The following is an 18,852-nucleotide window of genomic DNA, read 5'->3' as shown; positions in this document are numbered from 1 at the left end:
CTCCATTCATAGTTTCACCCGGTTGCAGCAGCTCATAGTACACCACACGTTTCATATCCCATCATATGCACAGCATAACTTTTGCACAGTGAATATCTCGTTTTGGTTGTGATGGACCTGGTTCACCTGGTTTCACCTAGGCCTTTTTTCGTTTAGGGTTCTCGTAATGGATCCACTTCTCATCACCCGTAATAATTCGATGCAGAAACCCCTTTCTGCTCTGTCGTTGAAGCAGCAATTCGCAAATGGTTTTTCGTCTTTCAACGTCTCTGTCTTTCAATTCATGTGGAACCCAATGTGACATCTTTTGAATCATTCCCATGGCTTTCAAACGTTTGCAGACTGTTGTTTGATCAACGCCTAATGCTGCTGCAAGTTGTTCCTGCGTTTGACACGAATCCTGCTCGAGCAATGCTGTCAATTCTTCGTCTTGAAATTTTTTTGGCTGTCCAGCTCGCTCTTGGTCTGCCAAGCCGAAATCACCACTTCTAAACCGTGCAAACCACTTCTGACACGTTCGCTCAGCTAGAGCATGGTCACCATACACTTCCACCAAAATACGATGACTTTCAGTCGCAGTTTTCTGCATGTTAAAGTAATGCAGCAGGACACCCCGCAAAAACACTTTTTCAGGCACAAATTGCGCCATGTTCACTTAACTACAAACTGGTGTTGTTGACGCTTTAATCCACTGCCCTATACTACAAACGATACGCGATGACAGGGGTTTGCAACACATGTGTGGATACACGGAACTGTGGGACGCTCCGTTCGTTGCGCCATCTCTTGTCCAACCGCACGAATTAATTCCTAGACCAAATACATCGAGCACAACCGCTGGTGTGCCAAATTCATTACCATAAACCTGAAACTACCTTTTGTATATACAGTATATTTAAGATATTTATTTCTGAACAATCGGCTTCCTTCATCAGTCGAACGTTAAAAAAAGTATCAATGAATTCATATATCACCACAAAACATGGTGTTATGATCAGGATAACATTGAATCTTAATCAAAGCTACCTGGACAAAGACTGAGATTTTGCCTTTAACACTTTTTACTCAAAAATGTGAGTTCCATAAACAATAATTTAATCCAGTTGTAGATCACAGTACTGTTCATTGATTTCTGCTAAAAGGTATCATAAAGAAGCAATAATAGCTTTTGGGATATAATTTGGCAATTATTACATATGATACAATTTCATCCTAATTTGTTTGTCATGTGAGTTTTGGTGAATATGTAAACAAGTTGTAGTGTTTTACCCCAATTTTGTAGTAACATATATTTTTGGAGTTAAGAACCAGTGTCTTGTTCCGAGTTGCTAGGTCAGCTTGTTGTAAACTACCCTTAACTCAGTACTTTTGATTAAAGGAAGACATGTTTCATATGAATGTGTTGTTGTTACTTGTCATTTGACCGATAGGAAGAATCGCAATTCTCGAAATATCCAAGAAATATTGCGGGCGCGCATACTTGAAAATATTTTTTATTACATTGTTATGGACACATTGTTTATTTGAGATTGAAATTATTTTCTAATAGGATTTTATTTTTATTAGTTTCAGACGTAGGTAACATTGCTGAAAATAATCTATATTATACAATTGAAAGTCACTATTTTCGTGACTCGTAATCTCTTGATCTACCCAGCTGATCTCAACAAAATTTTCAATATTGAGGATGTTCGGGCCTGAAAGTGTTTTTATCTATTCACTTTGACGGCAGAACTTGGGACAGGGGAGGGGGAGATATATAAAAATAAATAAAACTTAATAACTCTTGAACCACCTGAGCGATCTCGATTAAACTTTCAATATAGACGAGATTCGGGCCTGGGATGGTCCTCATTTCATTTTGACGCTGCAAGGTAGGTGAAGGGGAGGGAGGGGGAGATATATTTAAAAAATTAAAGTGACTGTCTTTGTGACTTAATAATTCTTGAACCACCCGACCGATCTAGATCAAATTATCAACATAGATGAGGTTCGGACCTGAAATGATTTTTATCATATCACTTTGACGGTGCAACTTAGGGGAGAGGGAGATAGTTAAAAATGATCGAAAATGACCAATATTAGTCTCGAATGTAGTTTTCGGGGTTGTTGAGAAGAATAGTGACACTTCCGACGCTGTTTAAATCCAAATTCAGCGCCGCAACTTGGGTGAGAGGGAGATTTATAAAAATGATTGAAAACTATGGATGCGACACTAATATTGCTCATTTTCAGGGTCGCTGAATTGAACAGTGACACTTCCGATCCCGTTTACATCCAAATTTGGCCACGAAATTTGGGGGAGGGAAGATATATAAAAATTATCGAAAATGACCGATACTGGTGTGGAATCCATAGTTTTCGGGGTCACTGAGATAAAACACTGACACTTCCGATGCCGTTTAGATCCATGCCACTAAAAACAAAAACAGCGCTTTCACGGGTACCAAACATGAGATAAGGAGTTGCGTATTTAAAATTTTTATTTTAACCCAGCGCAGCGGGTAATCGATGCTAGTAATCTATATAAATAAACATGAATGTAACGATATTTCACAGCCAACTTTTTTTTTTTTTTTTTTTTTTTTTTTTTTTTGACTGCTATACCAATTTTAATGATTTTTGCCACATAGGTGGACCCAGCCTAACAGATTTTTATCACGTTAGTTTTCCCAAGATGTTTCTCTAGAAGAAGAAAACATATTGGGATAAAATTTAACGACAATGGGTTCATTTTGTTTATCTGAATTGCATAGCAACCAGTTTTCTTTTTCTTTAAAAAAAAAAAAAAAATATATTTCTAGGATTTTAACGCCATTGATTATATTATAATCAACATCAATTACAATTCATCTTTAAATAAGAAGCTACAAAATTATTACTTAAGCAGGGTGTCTATCGGTCACGAATGTCACGAAAAAGTCTCGAAATCAGGAAATGGTCATGAAAGTCACGAAATTTAGCTTTTGGGTCACGATTTTTTTAAACTGTCCAAATGTAGAGATTGGAAAATTTTGTACTATAAAACGTCAAAGTTCACCACCAAAAAATGTCTATGGTCGGCTTTAGACGCTACCAAATCTCAAGCAAAGTACGTTTCTATCACATGGATGAAAATTCGGCCTAATTCACACCCAAATTCGGTTTTGAAAATGTTAGGAAATTTTACAATTTGGTAAAGAAAAGGTCACGAAAAGTTACGAAAATTCATTTTGGAATTTTAGTAAACACCCTGTTAAGACAGTAATAATGGTTGGGAATTTGTGACGGCGAGTTCGAGCAGAAAAAGTGTTGTAAAAAATGACACGCACTTTTGTGTTTAACGCATACAATATAGCCTATGAAAACACTTCAAGAATAAATAGAAATCACTTTATATGTGACTCAAGCTGACACTGGGCATGAGGACAACAGCACTTTCATCAGCTAGGAGGGAAGGAGAGTTCAAATATTTTCCACAAACCTATTTTGCCAGTGCGAAGAATGGGCATTTCAGCTAGTGATCATATAAATATTTGAAGGGCACAATTGACAGAGTAGTTCATTCTTATATAAACATTAGCCTCACCTAACGACACACCTATAAAATGTGAAATTTACTTCGAGTCAACCTTATATTACCTATTCTTCAAACTTTCCTTACCAAGTAAATCATATATCAAAGGATACTTTTGATCTAACTGCAGGTAACTCTCCCAAGCTTTGGCTCCATCGTTCATTCCAGGATGCCACTTATACAAGATTATACGTCCATTCTCCAAACCAACAGCTATCACATACACGTCTCTTTTAGTCCTTACAGGAGCAAACGCTACGGCAGTCACTGATTCACTCAGCTGCAAAGGCTCAGAACAAGAACTGTATTCTCCTAACGAAGTTGAAGATTTCACTCCCGTATTGGTCCAAACGACTACTTTTCCATCCCGAGAGCTTGTGGCAAAATAGCGTGAATCTGGCGACCAATCACACGACCAGATGATTCGAGTATGGATTCCACAAATCTTGTCCGTTGTGGCGACTAGCTGGTACGAAAATCCTACAAACAAATATGTAACTTTAAATAAAATGATCTTGGTAAAAATAACAATTAACAGTCATTCTAAAGTTCATTTACGAGAACTGGAGATAAAATATAACAGCATTGTATTAGTACTACAGTATTTTTCAAATAAGTAAAATCCATGTCTTCAACTATTTTACCAGGAGCAGCGACGTTATATAGGACAAGCTCTATACCAGGATTCGCAATGAAATTCTGGTGTTGATTATCCTGAACTTCCATAACTAAGTAAGTAAATTTTCACTGATCCGCGACACTGCAAATACTATCATTTATGGTTAGGTTTAGAAAAATGAAATTTTTGAGTTTTACGTCCCACGTTTATGCCGGTTACGCTAAAGGAGACGGTGATGATGAGTAATGAATGAAATGGTGGAATGAAGAAAGTGGGAGGAAACGGGAGAACCCCGAGAAAACCCACGCACACGATGTTTGTCCACCACAAAGTTCACTTGGCGGGAGCAGGGTTTGAACCCGAGACTCCTAGCACCAGAGGTGAACGCTCTACCACTGAGCCACCGCGGCCCTGGTTAGGTTTAGAAAATAATAATAATTTTCTTTATCGACTTCCACCATGCCCAAAGCTGATAACTTTTTTTTATTTTTTAATTTATTTTTAAATAAACTATAAGCTAACTTTCTTACTGTAAATGCTTAAAATTAAACTTCCTATATTTGGAATAAATAAAACAATATTAGCAAACAATAAATATAATACCAGGTCCATTCAAGAAAAAACCGGAAAACTTGCATAAAAAATATAAAACCGACAAAGTTTGTGCTGCTTTGTTATTTTTTGGTGGTGTCTTAGACCTATTATCAGATGGGCCTGGCACGCCTGCCTCACGAATGGGGTCTTGAAAATCAGTGAAACAAGATGGCAGCACCCTTGCAAGTTTGTACCAACGTAGAGCAGCAGAACGTCATTAGATTTCTGTTAGCTGAAGGATTGAAACTAATCGAAATTCATAATCGGATGGCAGTGCAATATGGTGAAAATTGTTTTGAGTCGAACACAAGTGTAATATGCTTGTTTTCCCGTTTCAGCTCTCGCAATGTTGTTCTCCGTGACTGTACAGACAGAGCGTCTGGCCGTGGTCAATTTTCAACACTTGTTACACCCAGTTTGAACTTATCTGTCCACTCGTACACTTGTGTTCGACTCAAACAACTTTCATAATATTGCACTGCCATCAAATGGTGAATTTCGATTGGTTTCAGCTAACAACGTTGCTCCACGTTGGTGCAAACCTGTAAGGGTACCGCCACCTTCTTTCATTGAATCCCAGCATCCTGTTCGCGAGGCAGGCGTGCCAGGACCATCTGATAATAGTTCTAGGACACTACCAAAACAAAGAAGCACTAACTTTTGTCGAAGTTTTGTATTTTTTATACAACTTTTCCGGTTATTTATTGAATGGACCTTGCACTAACGATAACTAATATTTTTGCATTAAACATACACAAATAAATATATCACAATTTAGCCTATCACTCTGATTATGTACAATCAACAAACCTAACTTATCTTTCCTCTATTTTAAAATTTAATTTGTGCCTTTTCTTTCAAAGCTTAAAGTTTTAACACTTTTTTGTCGCTCCTCACGCTTCTTTATATCTAAAGATAATATTCTTTTTCCAATCTTTTTCTTATTTGCTTCTTGTAGAATCTAGCTATCTTCCGTGGTCAGCTTAAAAAACCTATGAAATATAGCAAATTTCGCTGACTCATTTTGATTTCATTGACTTTCACTGACTTTCAAGATCAGTGTGAATCCTGTACAGTTGATAATGGGATCTGAACCACTATAGTGGATTCGATTATCTTCCACTGGAAATTGAACCCCCAGCACCTCGTGTATCAAAGAGCATACGCGCTAACCACTAGACCAGCAGAGACAACGAACACTTCCAAAATTACACGATGACTGAACTATGCCTTACAAACAAATTATATTCCTTTACCTATTTTCTGTTGATTATCTTCAAAGCGTTCAAACAAACTCCAACGTCTATCCCGTGAGACGGAGAGTAAGTATTTATCATTAGGTGAGAAGGCCATCTGTGTGACCGTTAACTGATGAGAATGAAGTTTCTGGATTTGCTGCCAGGTTTTTGCACTCCTACGACGAAAAAAAATAATAAAAAATAAAAAAATAAATAAATAAATAAAAATTAGTAATTAAGAACTTATAGCATTACATAATAGTACTGTCACAAGTAGAGCACAGAACTACAATCTTTTTTTCGACGAAATTCAACAATTTAGAATTCAAGAATTTTCCCAAAAGTGAACAAATCTCAGATTACAAATCTGCCCTTATTTTACTTTCTTACTTCCATATATTATACATAAAGTGTCATCCTGCACGAAACATACTCATTCCATTAGTATCTATCCGCACAAGGATCAATATACAAAGAAATCAACAATCTTATTTCATCTATGGTAGTACTCGCTCTCATTCACTTAAGTATTTCTTGGGAAGATTATTAGCACAAATGCTTATTAAATGGACAAACTTGGAGAAAAAAGTTTAGAATTTTGGAAATTGTTTAATCCATTAAAATTCCACCAGTAGGATTGTATTTTTGCTGATGAGATAAGCTGTATATTAAAAAATTAACAGCTTATACCTACGACATATATATACACAAATAATCGTCACATGTACGGTGTAGGGATGAGAAAAGAATTTCTGATACGGAATTCTCGGTCGCAACTTGGATCCAAATCTTCAGACCTAACAATATTCGGATTCAGCGATTCCTACTAGTGCTATTAAAATTCGTATAATTCATTATTCGAATAAAGATTCTTCGAATATTGGAACAAAATTCATTATTCGAATTATTCGGATAATGAATAATCATTCGAACAACGAATCATTATTCGAACCACTGTTCAAATAACGAAAAACTGTTCGAATTTTGAAAACGGATATTCGAATAATTTCAAAGCACTAGTATGCACGTTGCCACTTTGGACAGGAAATTCCTGAACGCATTATCTGTAGGTAGATCTATATTGAATGACTTTTGATTGCGCCATCTACAAAAAATACTAATACATGTTGTATTAGTATCAGTAATATAAAAATATTAATACAACTGTTAAAAGAAAATTCACCCAATACAGAAGGTTGATCGGGCTTTATCTGATCGATTTTCAATGTGTAATTAGCTTATAAAAAGCTGTGCTGCCATAACGGATTGTGTTACAACGGACCGCCAACATTATCGACTATCGCCAGACATCGCAATTTACAAAGTAACAAACTACGTTGGAACACAACTATAGCAATTTCTCACTGTAAATTTTCCGTAGGTCAGTGATGATGTACACAGTTCAAATGCGCTGAAATTCATTTGGCTGGTGTCAGATCTTTTTGAAAAAAAAAAAAGAAAAAAAATCGCGAAAGGGAATAACACAAGTTTCCGTTCCCTGCTCCATATCACGATTAAACCGGAGGGGTGAACTGACGGTATGCTGAACGCTTTGTCCATGTAGATCCGCACCTGGCTTCGTAGAAACAAGGGATACCTTTCCGATAGATTCCTGGAAGTAGAGAGCATTCATCTTGACCTTTTTTTTTTTTTTTTTTCAACTTACGTACCCCCAACTTCCCCTCAACGGTATCCAGTGACAATCATGATTCCCTACGGGAAACTTTCTCGGCACTGCGGTAAAACGATACGTCCCTTTCCAGAGATGATACGCTACGTGATTACCAGAATATTATCATTACAATAAGATAAACTGTACCGAATGTGACGATCATCTTCCACTTTGACGCCTTATGTACTGCATCAGATTTAATCTGTTGAGCCATGTCACTTTTGGAGTGATGTATTTTCCTAGATTGCCAGTCAATTAATTTCATAAAGCTCTTCAGGCGACACTCTCACTGTTAACTTCTAATGGACACCTTTTGTTGGCGAATGTTCCTGCATATATCCCTAGCCATGTTATCTTTCGCTGTGGTCACTGCAATATTTAAAAAAAAAAAAAATAACTAAATCCGACACTGTTTCAGTATTCGGTTTTACGAAAAACGTGTGAAAAAAATTGACTGATGTTGTGATGCCTACTTCTTTCTTGTCATTTGATCGATAAAGAGAGCCACAGATTCTCAAAACACCTCAAGAAATATATACCCTTCCCAATAATGGTTCACTTTCAGCCGCATTTCAATACCTCCAACACCTAACTTCGACACCTGGAAACTGAGACACTACACTGATTTTATGGTTTTAGCGCAACTACTAGATGACTTGCAGCGTTGTCAAACCAGTCAGATATAAACCAATCAACCCTCTGTAAAATGCCTTATTAAGCAGTAGACCAAACTATTGAGACGGATAACCGCCATCTTCTTTGATGGAAATGTAAAAATCGTAAGCTACAGAACACATCACACTATGGAGTTGCCTCCGATTCATCAATACTCAAAAGTGTTTACAAATGAAATGCGTTGATTTTTTTTTTTAACAATTTAATAATCTCTTTTAGCTATTAAGAAGTCAGCAATCGTTATTTAAGCAATAATTTTAAAACACGAACACCCGCACATTAAGATTATCCATGGCTTTGGATTGATTATTTTAACAAAAGAAACACTGACCAAAGCTTATTTTCATTTATTGTCGATAGTGTCTGAAAAAGGATATGTTAGATATCCGAAAGCGTTACAAAATATAATTTAAAATAAAGTGGGTTTTAAGCTTTGGTCAGTGTTTCTTTTGTTAAAACCCGCATATTACAAAGATAAGTCGAATCAGGTGCCTATGAACCTTTGATGTTATGGGCTCTCTTGGTTTAAGACATCATGCGAACGATCGCAAGACCTGTCTGCCGCGGGTTCGAATCCCAGTCAACGCAGAAATATGACCATACCTTTTACCATTCATTCCAATATCATTATTCATTATCTCCTTCAGCCTAAAGGACAAAATAATGGAACGTAGACCTTAAAAAATACAACATAGTACAACAATGTTACTAAATACGCACATCGCCTTTCACTTCAGCTATTCAGATATACAAGTTATAGCACTATTTTGACCCGGTAAGTATTACTTTTTGTTCCTTATCGTTATATTATTTATTTCTCTTGTTTTTAACCTCTGTGATTAAGACCCTAAACAAAAATCGACAGCTAGATAGTGTAACGAGCAAATGGAAATTAAGTCAAGGTTGACATGATTCATAAGTGTGCCTTCATATCAATGGAATACTATAAAACAGACTCAATTTTACAGTTCAATGAATGAGTATTTTATAAGCAAGTAACAACTAAAAGAATTACAATCAAAATTGTTCATACATAGATCATGTGTGATAACTTACTGGTAATTTTGCACTATTGTAAAACCAAATTTTATTCACTACACTGACAATCACGTTATCGTATTGAGCTTACCAAAGAATGATGGCTGCATGGTCTTGAGATGTAGCTTTACACGCAGACGCAAGAATAAAACTATGGTAAGAAGCAGCCAGGCTAAATATTTCATAACCATGACCATACAACTTCTGGACCTCCGGCCATAGCGTATTTTGTAGTAGATTCTCCTCCGATGGCGGTTCTGAAAAAAACGAAAAACAAATATGCAGTCGCTTGCTACTACCCTCTGCAGAAATTTAGCAATTTTAAATTCTTAAATCAATCTACTTTTCTTAAAACGCTCTTCAAGGACAATTCATTTATTAGTTACAGAAGAACTTACTAAAACTGGTACTTGATGCTCAAAAATATTCTACAAAATATGCCATAACTGATGCAAATTAGTAATAGGCGAATAACCTCAGTAGATACTTTTACTTTTTTAGAAGGGATAACTTTTTAAAAATACAAAGAACAACTGCTCAGAAGGTATATTAGAAAGTTAAGCTGCTTCAGGTGGGTATTAACCTTTGATAATACCATAGGCACAATTCTTCTTTCTCTCTGTCGTTTCCTACTTATGCAGAGTTCACGTTTCTTATGAGTTTCCTTCATCAAGCCCTGTCCCAGAATTCCTTCCCTGTTAGACTTTTCTAATTGAAGTCATTCTTAACCAGATAAGCGGTAACATTTCTAGGAAGTGTTTGGCTGGTTAGTGAAAATCATCCAGGATTTATACCTTGAAGAAATGTAGCTATTGGAAGTTCAGGAACAAAAATACAAAATTTATTATTGTGTCGAGTATTTAAGTACGGTGCATCTTAACAATTATACTTTTTCTTTCTTTCTTTCTTGAGTGTGCATATAGAGTCTTTAATCTTTGTTGCAACAGCGCCGGTGTTATTACACTTATGAAGCGGTATTTTACAGTTTGAAAGAACTTTTGATTTCATAGCTCCACTGAAATTGAAGCTTTTGAATGTGTGACCAGCATTATTTTGTAAGATGGAATAAGCCTATATACTACCAAGGAAGAGTAGACGCTTATCTATGCAAAACATTTAGTAATTCCAGTATCTATGGTGATTATGGAACAAGCTGCAAGTCAGTAGATTAGAATATAATGTCAACGTACGTATTATACAATTTATGCGCAATTAACTGTCATAGTTTATTGAATGCACACGCTTTTCGACCGATACCTGTACTATGGACGCTTTTCGTGACTTCAGCAAAAAATAGTGCACACCTCTTTTGATACAACTCCCTTGTTAATATATTCCGTATAAACTGAGGAACGAGAATAGAAAGGTGTATGATTTGAAAGGACTACTCTTCTATAAATTACAGAACACTGTAGTAAACCTCTGGTCTGAAAATCAGAGGTAAAAAAAAAAAGAAAAAAAAAGTACATACTTAACAGATTTTACGCTTAAATAAAATCAAATAAAAAAATAAAATCAAATAAAAATAAATTAAAAAATCAAGGATCATGTTTAGCATATATTACCTTTTAAATCTACCTTGACGAAATACGATTCTGGATATTGATCTTTTGGATGTCGATCCTCTGGTAGGATTTCTTCTCCCGTATACACCGCCTTGTTAGACAGTCCCAGCGAAGGGACTGACGCTCCCTGAACAGTTGTACTATAATCTACCAAGAAAAGAATACAGAATAATACTTAGCTGTTTTACTATTAAATCGTAAAAGAAATATCTGCTAAGATATTAACACATTCGTTTATTCTTTAATGACACTTAAACTCATAAATCTCTACATTACCCACTCAATATTTAGTGCATTTGTAAAATAAATGGTAGAATTCACAATAAAAACATAAAATTAATGGTAAACTAAAAAGAGTCCCTGCATGTTTCTTATTTCAATAAAGTTCAATTCCAACCGAAAGTAGACCGGGAATAGATATTCCAGATTTGAATCCCGCAACAATCTTGATTGTTTTCTCATGGTTCTACATTTTCATTAGGCGAATGCTGAGATGTCACAGGCCCTGATTGTGTTCGCACACATCACTCTTGAAATGTCCTCTGGTTATATTTCGAACTTAAGTAAATAAAGTGAAGTAATCTTGAGTTTAACATCCCGTTCAGCAGCAGGGCTATAAGAGAAGTGGACCTACTGATTAACGTGGAATTCGAACCACATGAGCTCCCGCCGGGAATCGAACCTGGGTCTCCCACGCCATAGGCGCGTATGCTAACCGTTTAGTCACGAGGGAGTAAATAAAGTCAGCTCGCTGCACACATCACTAACTTTTACCACACATATCGAGACTAACCGGTGTGAGAAAAACAACACTATAATTTATCCTTTCGAGACAGTTCAGAGTAAGGGTGATGGCAGGAGCTATTGAAGCCGAATGCAACTATTTCATTTGCCCGATGCTTAATGTGAGTCATTTTGGTTATTATTGGTTATTATAGTAAGTATAATATACTAAAGCACTAAACTAAGGGATGCACTACTTTACATTTTGACGAAGGTACTTACTCTTAATATTAGAACATGGCAACCTCAATAAATCATGTCATAATATTACCAAACTATGTAAAAATAGCCAATATTATTAGTAACATTCGCATTATATAATTTGGTTCTTACGTTATGACCCGGTAATATTTACGCGAGTAGCCATGACAAATAGATTTTAAGAATGGTGAACTTCATTGATGTTATTTTAGTAATGCTTTTTATACAACAACAACAACAAAAAAAAAAAAAAAAAAAAAAAAAATTCTTTCTGTTTTCAAAAAGAATACAACTCCTTAACTGCGTTCAGTAACTATATGAGTTTATCTTATTCAAATCATCAAAATTTAACATGCAAACGGACAAACTACTTGCGTATTAACAATTTTCCAGATCTCCCGGCTGGTCTAGTGACTAGCGCGTGTGCCTTTGCTGTACATGGTCCTGGGTTCGAATCTGCGTGAGAGAGTACAAAAATTTAATTTCACAGTCACTCACTTTTATTAAAAATCATCCGCCTCCTTTAACCTAAAGGGCATAACCGTGGGACGTTAAACAAAAAAGTTCATTTAATTTCATGTTAATAATTTTCCAATATTACATAGTAATCGCATGTTACACTTAACATTAGCTTCTTCGAATAACGTACCAATATTCCTGTCTAACTGAACTTTGGAGATTCTTTTAAAATTTTCAATAAAATTCTTCGGAGCTTCAAACGCTCTCACGACCTTTTCTTCAGCTCCCGATGCGAAGAGGAATCGTGAGACCACTGCAATACAGCTCAAGTCGTACCCATGAATTTGAGGCCTCGCAATTTCGTGCCAAGTTTGCTGAAAAATAAATAAAAGTTTTTGAAAAAAGATGAAACTTAGCAAATCCTTTCTGTTTCAGCAATTCTTTTTGCATTTTCCTCATACAAGAAATCTGTAGATCTCTTTAAAATAACCTATTGCAAATTTCAATGCAAACAGAAAGCGGAATATATAAGTACAAGAAATTTCTGATGTTGTCTCTAGATAAATTCGTGACATAAACTCTTTCCTCTCTATCATGTATATTGCGATTGGCCCAATATTTAAATCTTATTGAAAAATATATAGGTGTCTAACCTGACACTTCATATTTTTAAAAGAAAGTGTTATGGAGCATTCTTGAGTAGAGTGATCATTGCTTTTTGCCAAGTCATCCGATATAATAGTAATTTTTAGTTGTTTCTCCAGTCAGTATCGCATGGATTTCAAGTTTAGTGCTTTACTACTACCTTGGTATTCGTACCATATCTCAAAATGGGTATTTTTTTGCTCCTCATACTCGTCAACAAACACTCCATATTTAAATTTCAAACAAACAAAAACTGCGATCCAAATTCATGGAACAAACAGATTAAGAAATACAAATAAAGTAAATTCAATGAAAAAGTACAAGACCTAGCCAAGAATTGAATCCTAAACTAACACAACATTGATTAGTAATAATATATATTTACTTTGGTCAGATTATATATATTGCATAATATAACTAGTGATACAATATCATTCTTCATCTGAACAATACTGGTTTGATTTGAGTTTAGCGTCCCTTTCAGCAGCGAGGCTATGTGAGGCAAAGATTTACACCTTAAGATGGAATCCGAACCACATGAGGTTGCACCGGGAGTGGAACCCAGGTCTGCCGCGCCAAAAACGCATACACTGAGCAATATTAGTAAATAGCACAAGATGGCACTGTTCTATCAGAATGTGACGTATTTACAGTAGAAGTTTAAATCAAGCAAAGCCGCCGAGGAAGACAAGCTTTTTGAAACTGTACGGAGATTTGAAGCGTAAGATGCATTTAGAGATAAGTTTTCTTAAGGAATTTATAGTACTTACTGTTACATGAGTGAAGCTACTAAACCAGCAAAGCAACAGTAGACTGGTTAGTTCCTTTCCCTTTTATTGTTAACAAGAAAGAAAAAAAATATATGGACAATTGAAAATTAAGGAGCTGAAGAGAAGGGGCAGGCTGAGAATTAGAATTAGGAATACTAAAAATTAGATTGAAAGCAAGGAATTCATGCTATTACTCAGTCCAAACTCTTTTGTCTTTGGGAACTGTGTCAAAGAATTCGAAGTAATAATTATGTCTATTGTGCTGTATGGTTGCGAAACATGGTCACTTACTTTGACGGAAGAACGGAGATTGAAAGTGTTTGAAAATAAAACCCTGCGGCCAATAATCGGACCCAACTGCTTGATTTATACTTATTTACCTACCATTAAAAGGGTCATACTACTACTTTAGTCTAGGAGACTCAAATGGGCAGGTCATGTAGCCAGAATAAATAATAATAATAATAATAATAATAATAATAATGTAAAAATAAAAAAAAAGCTTTCAAAATTTCAATTAGAAACCTAATCGAAAAAAAAAATACTAGAGGCGCAGATAGGAGGGCAATATTAAGACAAGTTTATACTGAATCCAGTTGGCTAAGAGGACAGGAGTCAATGGAGAGCTTTTGTGAATGCGGCATTGAATCTCCGTAATCACACATGCCAATTAATATTCCTCTGACATACAGTAAATCACTCTGATTTCCAATAGCGTAAGGAGCCAGATTCTTGAAAGCGAGAGCAAGTGAGAGAGAGAAAGGAGTGTTCACAAATTAAATTCAAAAGGATGGAATATGCTTCTACTATTACCTTATTATACTTCGTATAGCATTTATTAGTTAGCCTCCAACTTGAAGGGTTAGCTGATACTGCTAAAAGATGCACATCTGAATTACTAAAACACCATAGGGCGCCGATCCTGGGGAAGTCCGGGGGGCCAGGCCCCCAATGCTTATGTGGGCTCCCATATATTTTTATAAATATGTATTTTTTATAAATATGTATTTTTTATGAAAATATAATATTTGGCATAACTTGAATTCAATTTGTCTTAAAATCCTTCTATATGCCTTCTTAGACCCTTGTCTGCAACTACACACACATCTGAAAATGAAATGAAATCTTTGAGTTTTACGTCCCACGGTTATGCCGGTTAGGCTAAAGGAGACGGTGATGATGAGTAATGAATGAAATGGTGGAATGAAGAAAGTGGGAGGAAACGGGAGAACCCCGAGAAAATTCACGCACGCGGTGTTTGTCCACCACAAAGTTCACTTGGCGAGGGCTGGGATCGAACCCGGGACCCCAAGCACCAGAGGTGAACGCTCTACTACTGAGCCACCGCGGCCCCCTACACACACATCTGAATGGGCCCCTCCAAAGTTACAGAGAAATCGGCGCCCTTGAAAGCATCTAAATAAGTTCCACTAATATTTTAGACCATACACTTTCAACGGCAAACCTCCGACATCGTCAGTGGAGATAATTTAAGTTGCAAAAAATATTTCACGGTATAAAAAGCTTAATGCAACCATAGAAGTGGGGTTACGAATCTGCCAAGAAGTTTCAAATTAATATTTGATATTTAATAACATCGCTTTCTCAATGTATAAAGTGTTAATTGGAAGAATTTATTATTATAATTAACTATCATTTTTCCAGTAACTGCATACATCTTTCCACGTTCAACAGTTCGTTCTGTTTTACTTCACCAGTACCAAGTAATTTCAAGGGATTGAAGTTTTCATCTGTATCAACAGTAAACTTTAATCAAAGGAAATAGAAGGCAACATTTCGTAATGTAAGGTATAAAATATCTTGCAGCTTTAGTTTCCTCATCCCCACTGATGATGGTGGTAAAAGTTTGCTGCTGAAACGCGGCGCTTAACTAGGTAGGTATTTTGATAATTTGTAAGTTTTTGCTAACTTTATTACATATTTTCTATCAAAATCAATAATAATAATAACAAAAAGTTCAATTGCCAACCTTGGAATCAGTTTTAATCCATGGAGCATGTAGTCTGGTAGTTTGGTCTGAGCTGACACTAAGAAAGAACTCACCACCCGGCTCCCACTGAAGATCATGTACTCCATCAAAATGCCCACCAACTGTGACACCAGATTCCCACGAATCCGTTTCCTGTGGAGGGGAAAAAGAGAAAGAATTCCAGCACAATTTCATTAAATATAGTTTTTTTTTTTTTTTTTTTTTTTTTTTTGGGGTTGTTGTAGACATCAAAAGAAATAAATTGCTGCTCTGTTTCTAATATTTTGTTGTATTGCATGCTTTAACTTATAATACTACCAATTCTTCTATTTAATTTACCATTCTAGGTTTGAATGTTTTATTTCAAATGAATTAACAATTCAGATTACCACTAAAATCCCTAATGTACATGAAGTCTTGCCCTGATTACAAAAATTTATTACAGAAGAACCGTTTGACATAATAATGTAAATACTGGTCAGTTACCTAGGTTAGTATTACAAGTTTTTTATTTTTTTTATTTATTTATTTTTTTTTTAAAGACCACTTCAACGTGTGCTCCCTTGGTAGCTGGGAGAAAGTCTAAGCATTGCGCTTTCTCCTGCTTCGATGCCATTTCGCCAACTAACCCGCGTGCCAAATAACGTACTGCGTCACTCTTGGGTAACGCTAGTGCCATCTCTTGGTCTTAAAAAAAAATCTTGTAATACTAACCTACGTAATGGACCAGAATTTACATTATTCTGTCCAACGGTTATTTCGTAATAAATTTTTATAATCAGGGCAGGACTTTATGTTCACGATGTATATTCGGAGGACAAATCCTTTCCAGATACTTATACAGGGGCAATTCAAAATGATGGACCTGATTTCAGAATTTTATTCTATGAAATCTAATGAACTGAAATAGTGTTATTGTGAAACATATGCTTCGAAAGGTTAACTTTCAAAGTTTAGTTGCCACGCAATGTTTCAACTTTGTACCGCGAAGAGTCAGCAGCGAGCAGTTAAGTAACTACAAAGATAGTCACTGTTATTGTTTCGCTTTCTTTCCTACCTGTGGTGGTACGCAGTACAAAGGTCACTCCTTATTAATTAACTTCCTCTATGTTCAGACTGAAAATGAAAATGAAATGAAATATTTGAGTTTTACGTCCCACGGTTATGCCGGTTAGGCTAAAGGAGACGGTGATTATTAGAAATGCATGAAATGGTGGAATGAAGAAAATGGGACGAAACGGGAGAACCCCGAGAAAACCCACGCACACTGTGTTTGTCCACCACAAAGTTCACTTGGCAGGGGCTGGGATCGAACCCGGGACCCCAAGCACCAGAGGTGAACGCTCTACCACTGAGCCACCGCGGCTCCCTTTGTTCAGACTGAGTTTAGGGTTAAATTTATGAATGTAAGAAACTCCTTAATTTTACCTTTAGGCATAGCTTTTGCTTTTTCCACTACGTGCACTTCCAACAATATTTGTTTAATTTTCTCAAGGTGCAGTGACAGTTCAGATAATTGCTACTACGGGTTGGGAGTCCTAGTAGCGCGTATTAACTCCAAGAGTACGTATGGCAGCTATCTACATACAGCAAAATTATGCACCAGAGCTTTACGATGACTATATTTATAAGCTCACATATCTCAACACATCGCACAGTTCTCCCAAAATAGGTCAAATGTTCATTTTAAAACATAAACACAGTTTCACATTATATAAACAGTAAATATAATAATGACAGAATATCTCAGATTACATTGAAACAACACTTTTTCCAATAATATTTAAATCCAAATCTTCCCAATTGCGCGATGTTCATTTATTCTGGTACAAATGTTCCTTTTGGTTAGACCTATATACAGTTTATAACACTGGCAAGTGACCATATAAACCTCATAGATAGTTGAGAATCTATGAAGTAAGATTTGAAGTTACTTAGGTATTTTGCAATTAATTTTGGGGGAAATTTCTGAATCATTAATAACAGTGACTGACTTCATAGTATTTAACGTAGGTTCATTCGCCGTAATGTTCTTGGCGGAAGTGAAATGCCTTGCTTACTTCAAATAACCATTTTTATCCCTTCACCTTTCCACATGTTTTTATCCTTTTCACACTGGTCAGTTGAGACTGAGGACCGTACCTCGAAAGTGCTATTGATTTGTGATTTACAGCGGCAAGTATGAAGAGCTTTATTTTATTTGCTATTGTGTGAAAACTAATTCAGACGAACGTTCATCGATGAAATTGACGGCATTTAATTAAGACGAGATATTCCTTGAAACAGAATGTGTTCTAATTTATTACAAGGATTATAAGATATTTTTGTCTTTTTAAATAAATAAACTTCACTGTATTCAATTATTGTGCTTATTTTCATTGTGTAAATCGTAGTTATTCAATAATAGTATCTTATTCTCCACTTCTTTCCCCAAGAACTTTACAAATAAACTTCTCTCCTCGTAATCAACAATGAGACAAAAGATTAAATAAAAAGCACTTAACTCATACAAAGAAAATATATTACCTCATCATACTCCCACAAGTGGAAAGATCCTTGGAATCCATGACCCATAATACTCTTGCCATCAGGACCAAATTTGCCACCGTAAAAACCTAGTATATTTCCACCCACTTCACCCACGCGGACAGTTTCCAGCCAAACTCCTGATTGTGGATCTGGTTCCCAAATTATCATCATTTTGTCAATGGACGAAGACAAGAGTTTCATTGGTTGGGTTGTTCCGCACTCTGAAAGTAATATACGCACACTAAAATACAACATTCGTACCAAAAAACCTTGTTGAAAGAGAAAAACAGAATTGAATCTTTAAGCCTTTTACATTTTTCCAAAAATCAATAAATTTATTAAGCATTTTCAGATTTTGTTTAACGAAATTATTTCTATTTGCTAAATATTTAATTAAGAATCTTTTCCTTTCTTATCACGTGCTAAAATATAGAGTAGAGTTTTTGGTATAATGAATGAGAAGTATCAAAGTTTTTCGGTTATTACTCAGAAAATAGCTAGCGCAACTTAATCATTGT

At 35.8% G+C, this 18,852-nt stretch overlaps 1 protein-coding gene across 1 annotated transcript in view; it reads right to left on the bottom strand.

The window, feature by feature from the left end:
* Positions 1-18,852, bottom strand: part of Elp2 (elongator complex protein 2) — a 59,062-nt gene that overhangs the window by 2,565 nt on the left and 37,645 nt on the right. The window contains exons 6-12 of the mRNA XM_081739584.1: positions 18,332-18,555; positions 15,806-15,958; positions 12,591-12,774; positions 10,958-11,104; positions 9,484-9,649; positions 6,026-6,183; positions 3,670-4,036 (exon numbers count right to left, since the gene is read on the bottom strand). Of these exons, the coding sequence (XP_081595710.1) occupies positions 3,670-4,036; positions 6,026-6,183; positions 9,484-9,649; positions 10,958-11,104; positions 12,591-12,774; positions 15,806-15,958; positions 18,332-18,555 (1,399 nt within the window). The remainder of the gene's footprint in view (positions 1-3,669; positions 4,037-6,025; positions 6,184-9,483; positions 9,650-10,957; positions 11,105-12,590; positions 12,775-15,805; positions 15,959-18,331; positions 18,556-18,852) is intronic.

This window comes from Thermobia domestica, chromosome 15 (genome assembly GCF_964235325.1).
Source record: "Thermobia domestica chromosome 15, izTheDome1.hap1.1, whole genome shotgun sequence".
In the NCBI taxonomy this organism is placed as follows: Eukaryota; Metazoa; Arthropoda; class Insecta; order Zygentoma; family Lepismatidae; genus Thermobia; species Thermobia domestica.
Note: the sequence above shows the minus strand (reverse complement) of the source record. Positions and strands in the feature narration are given on the sequence as shown.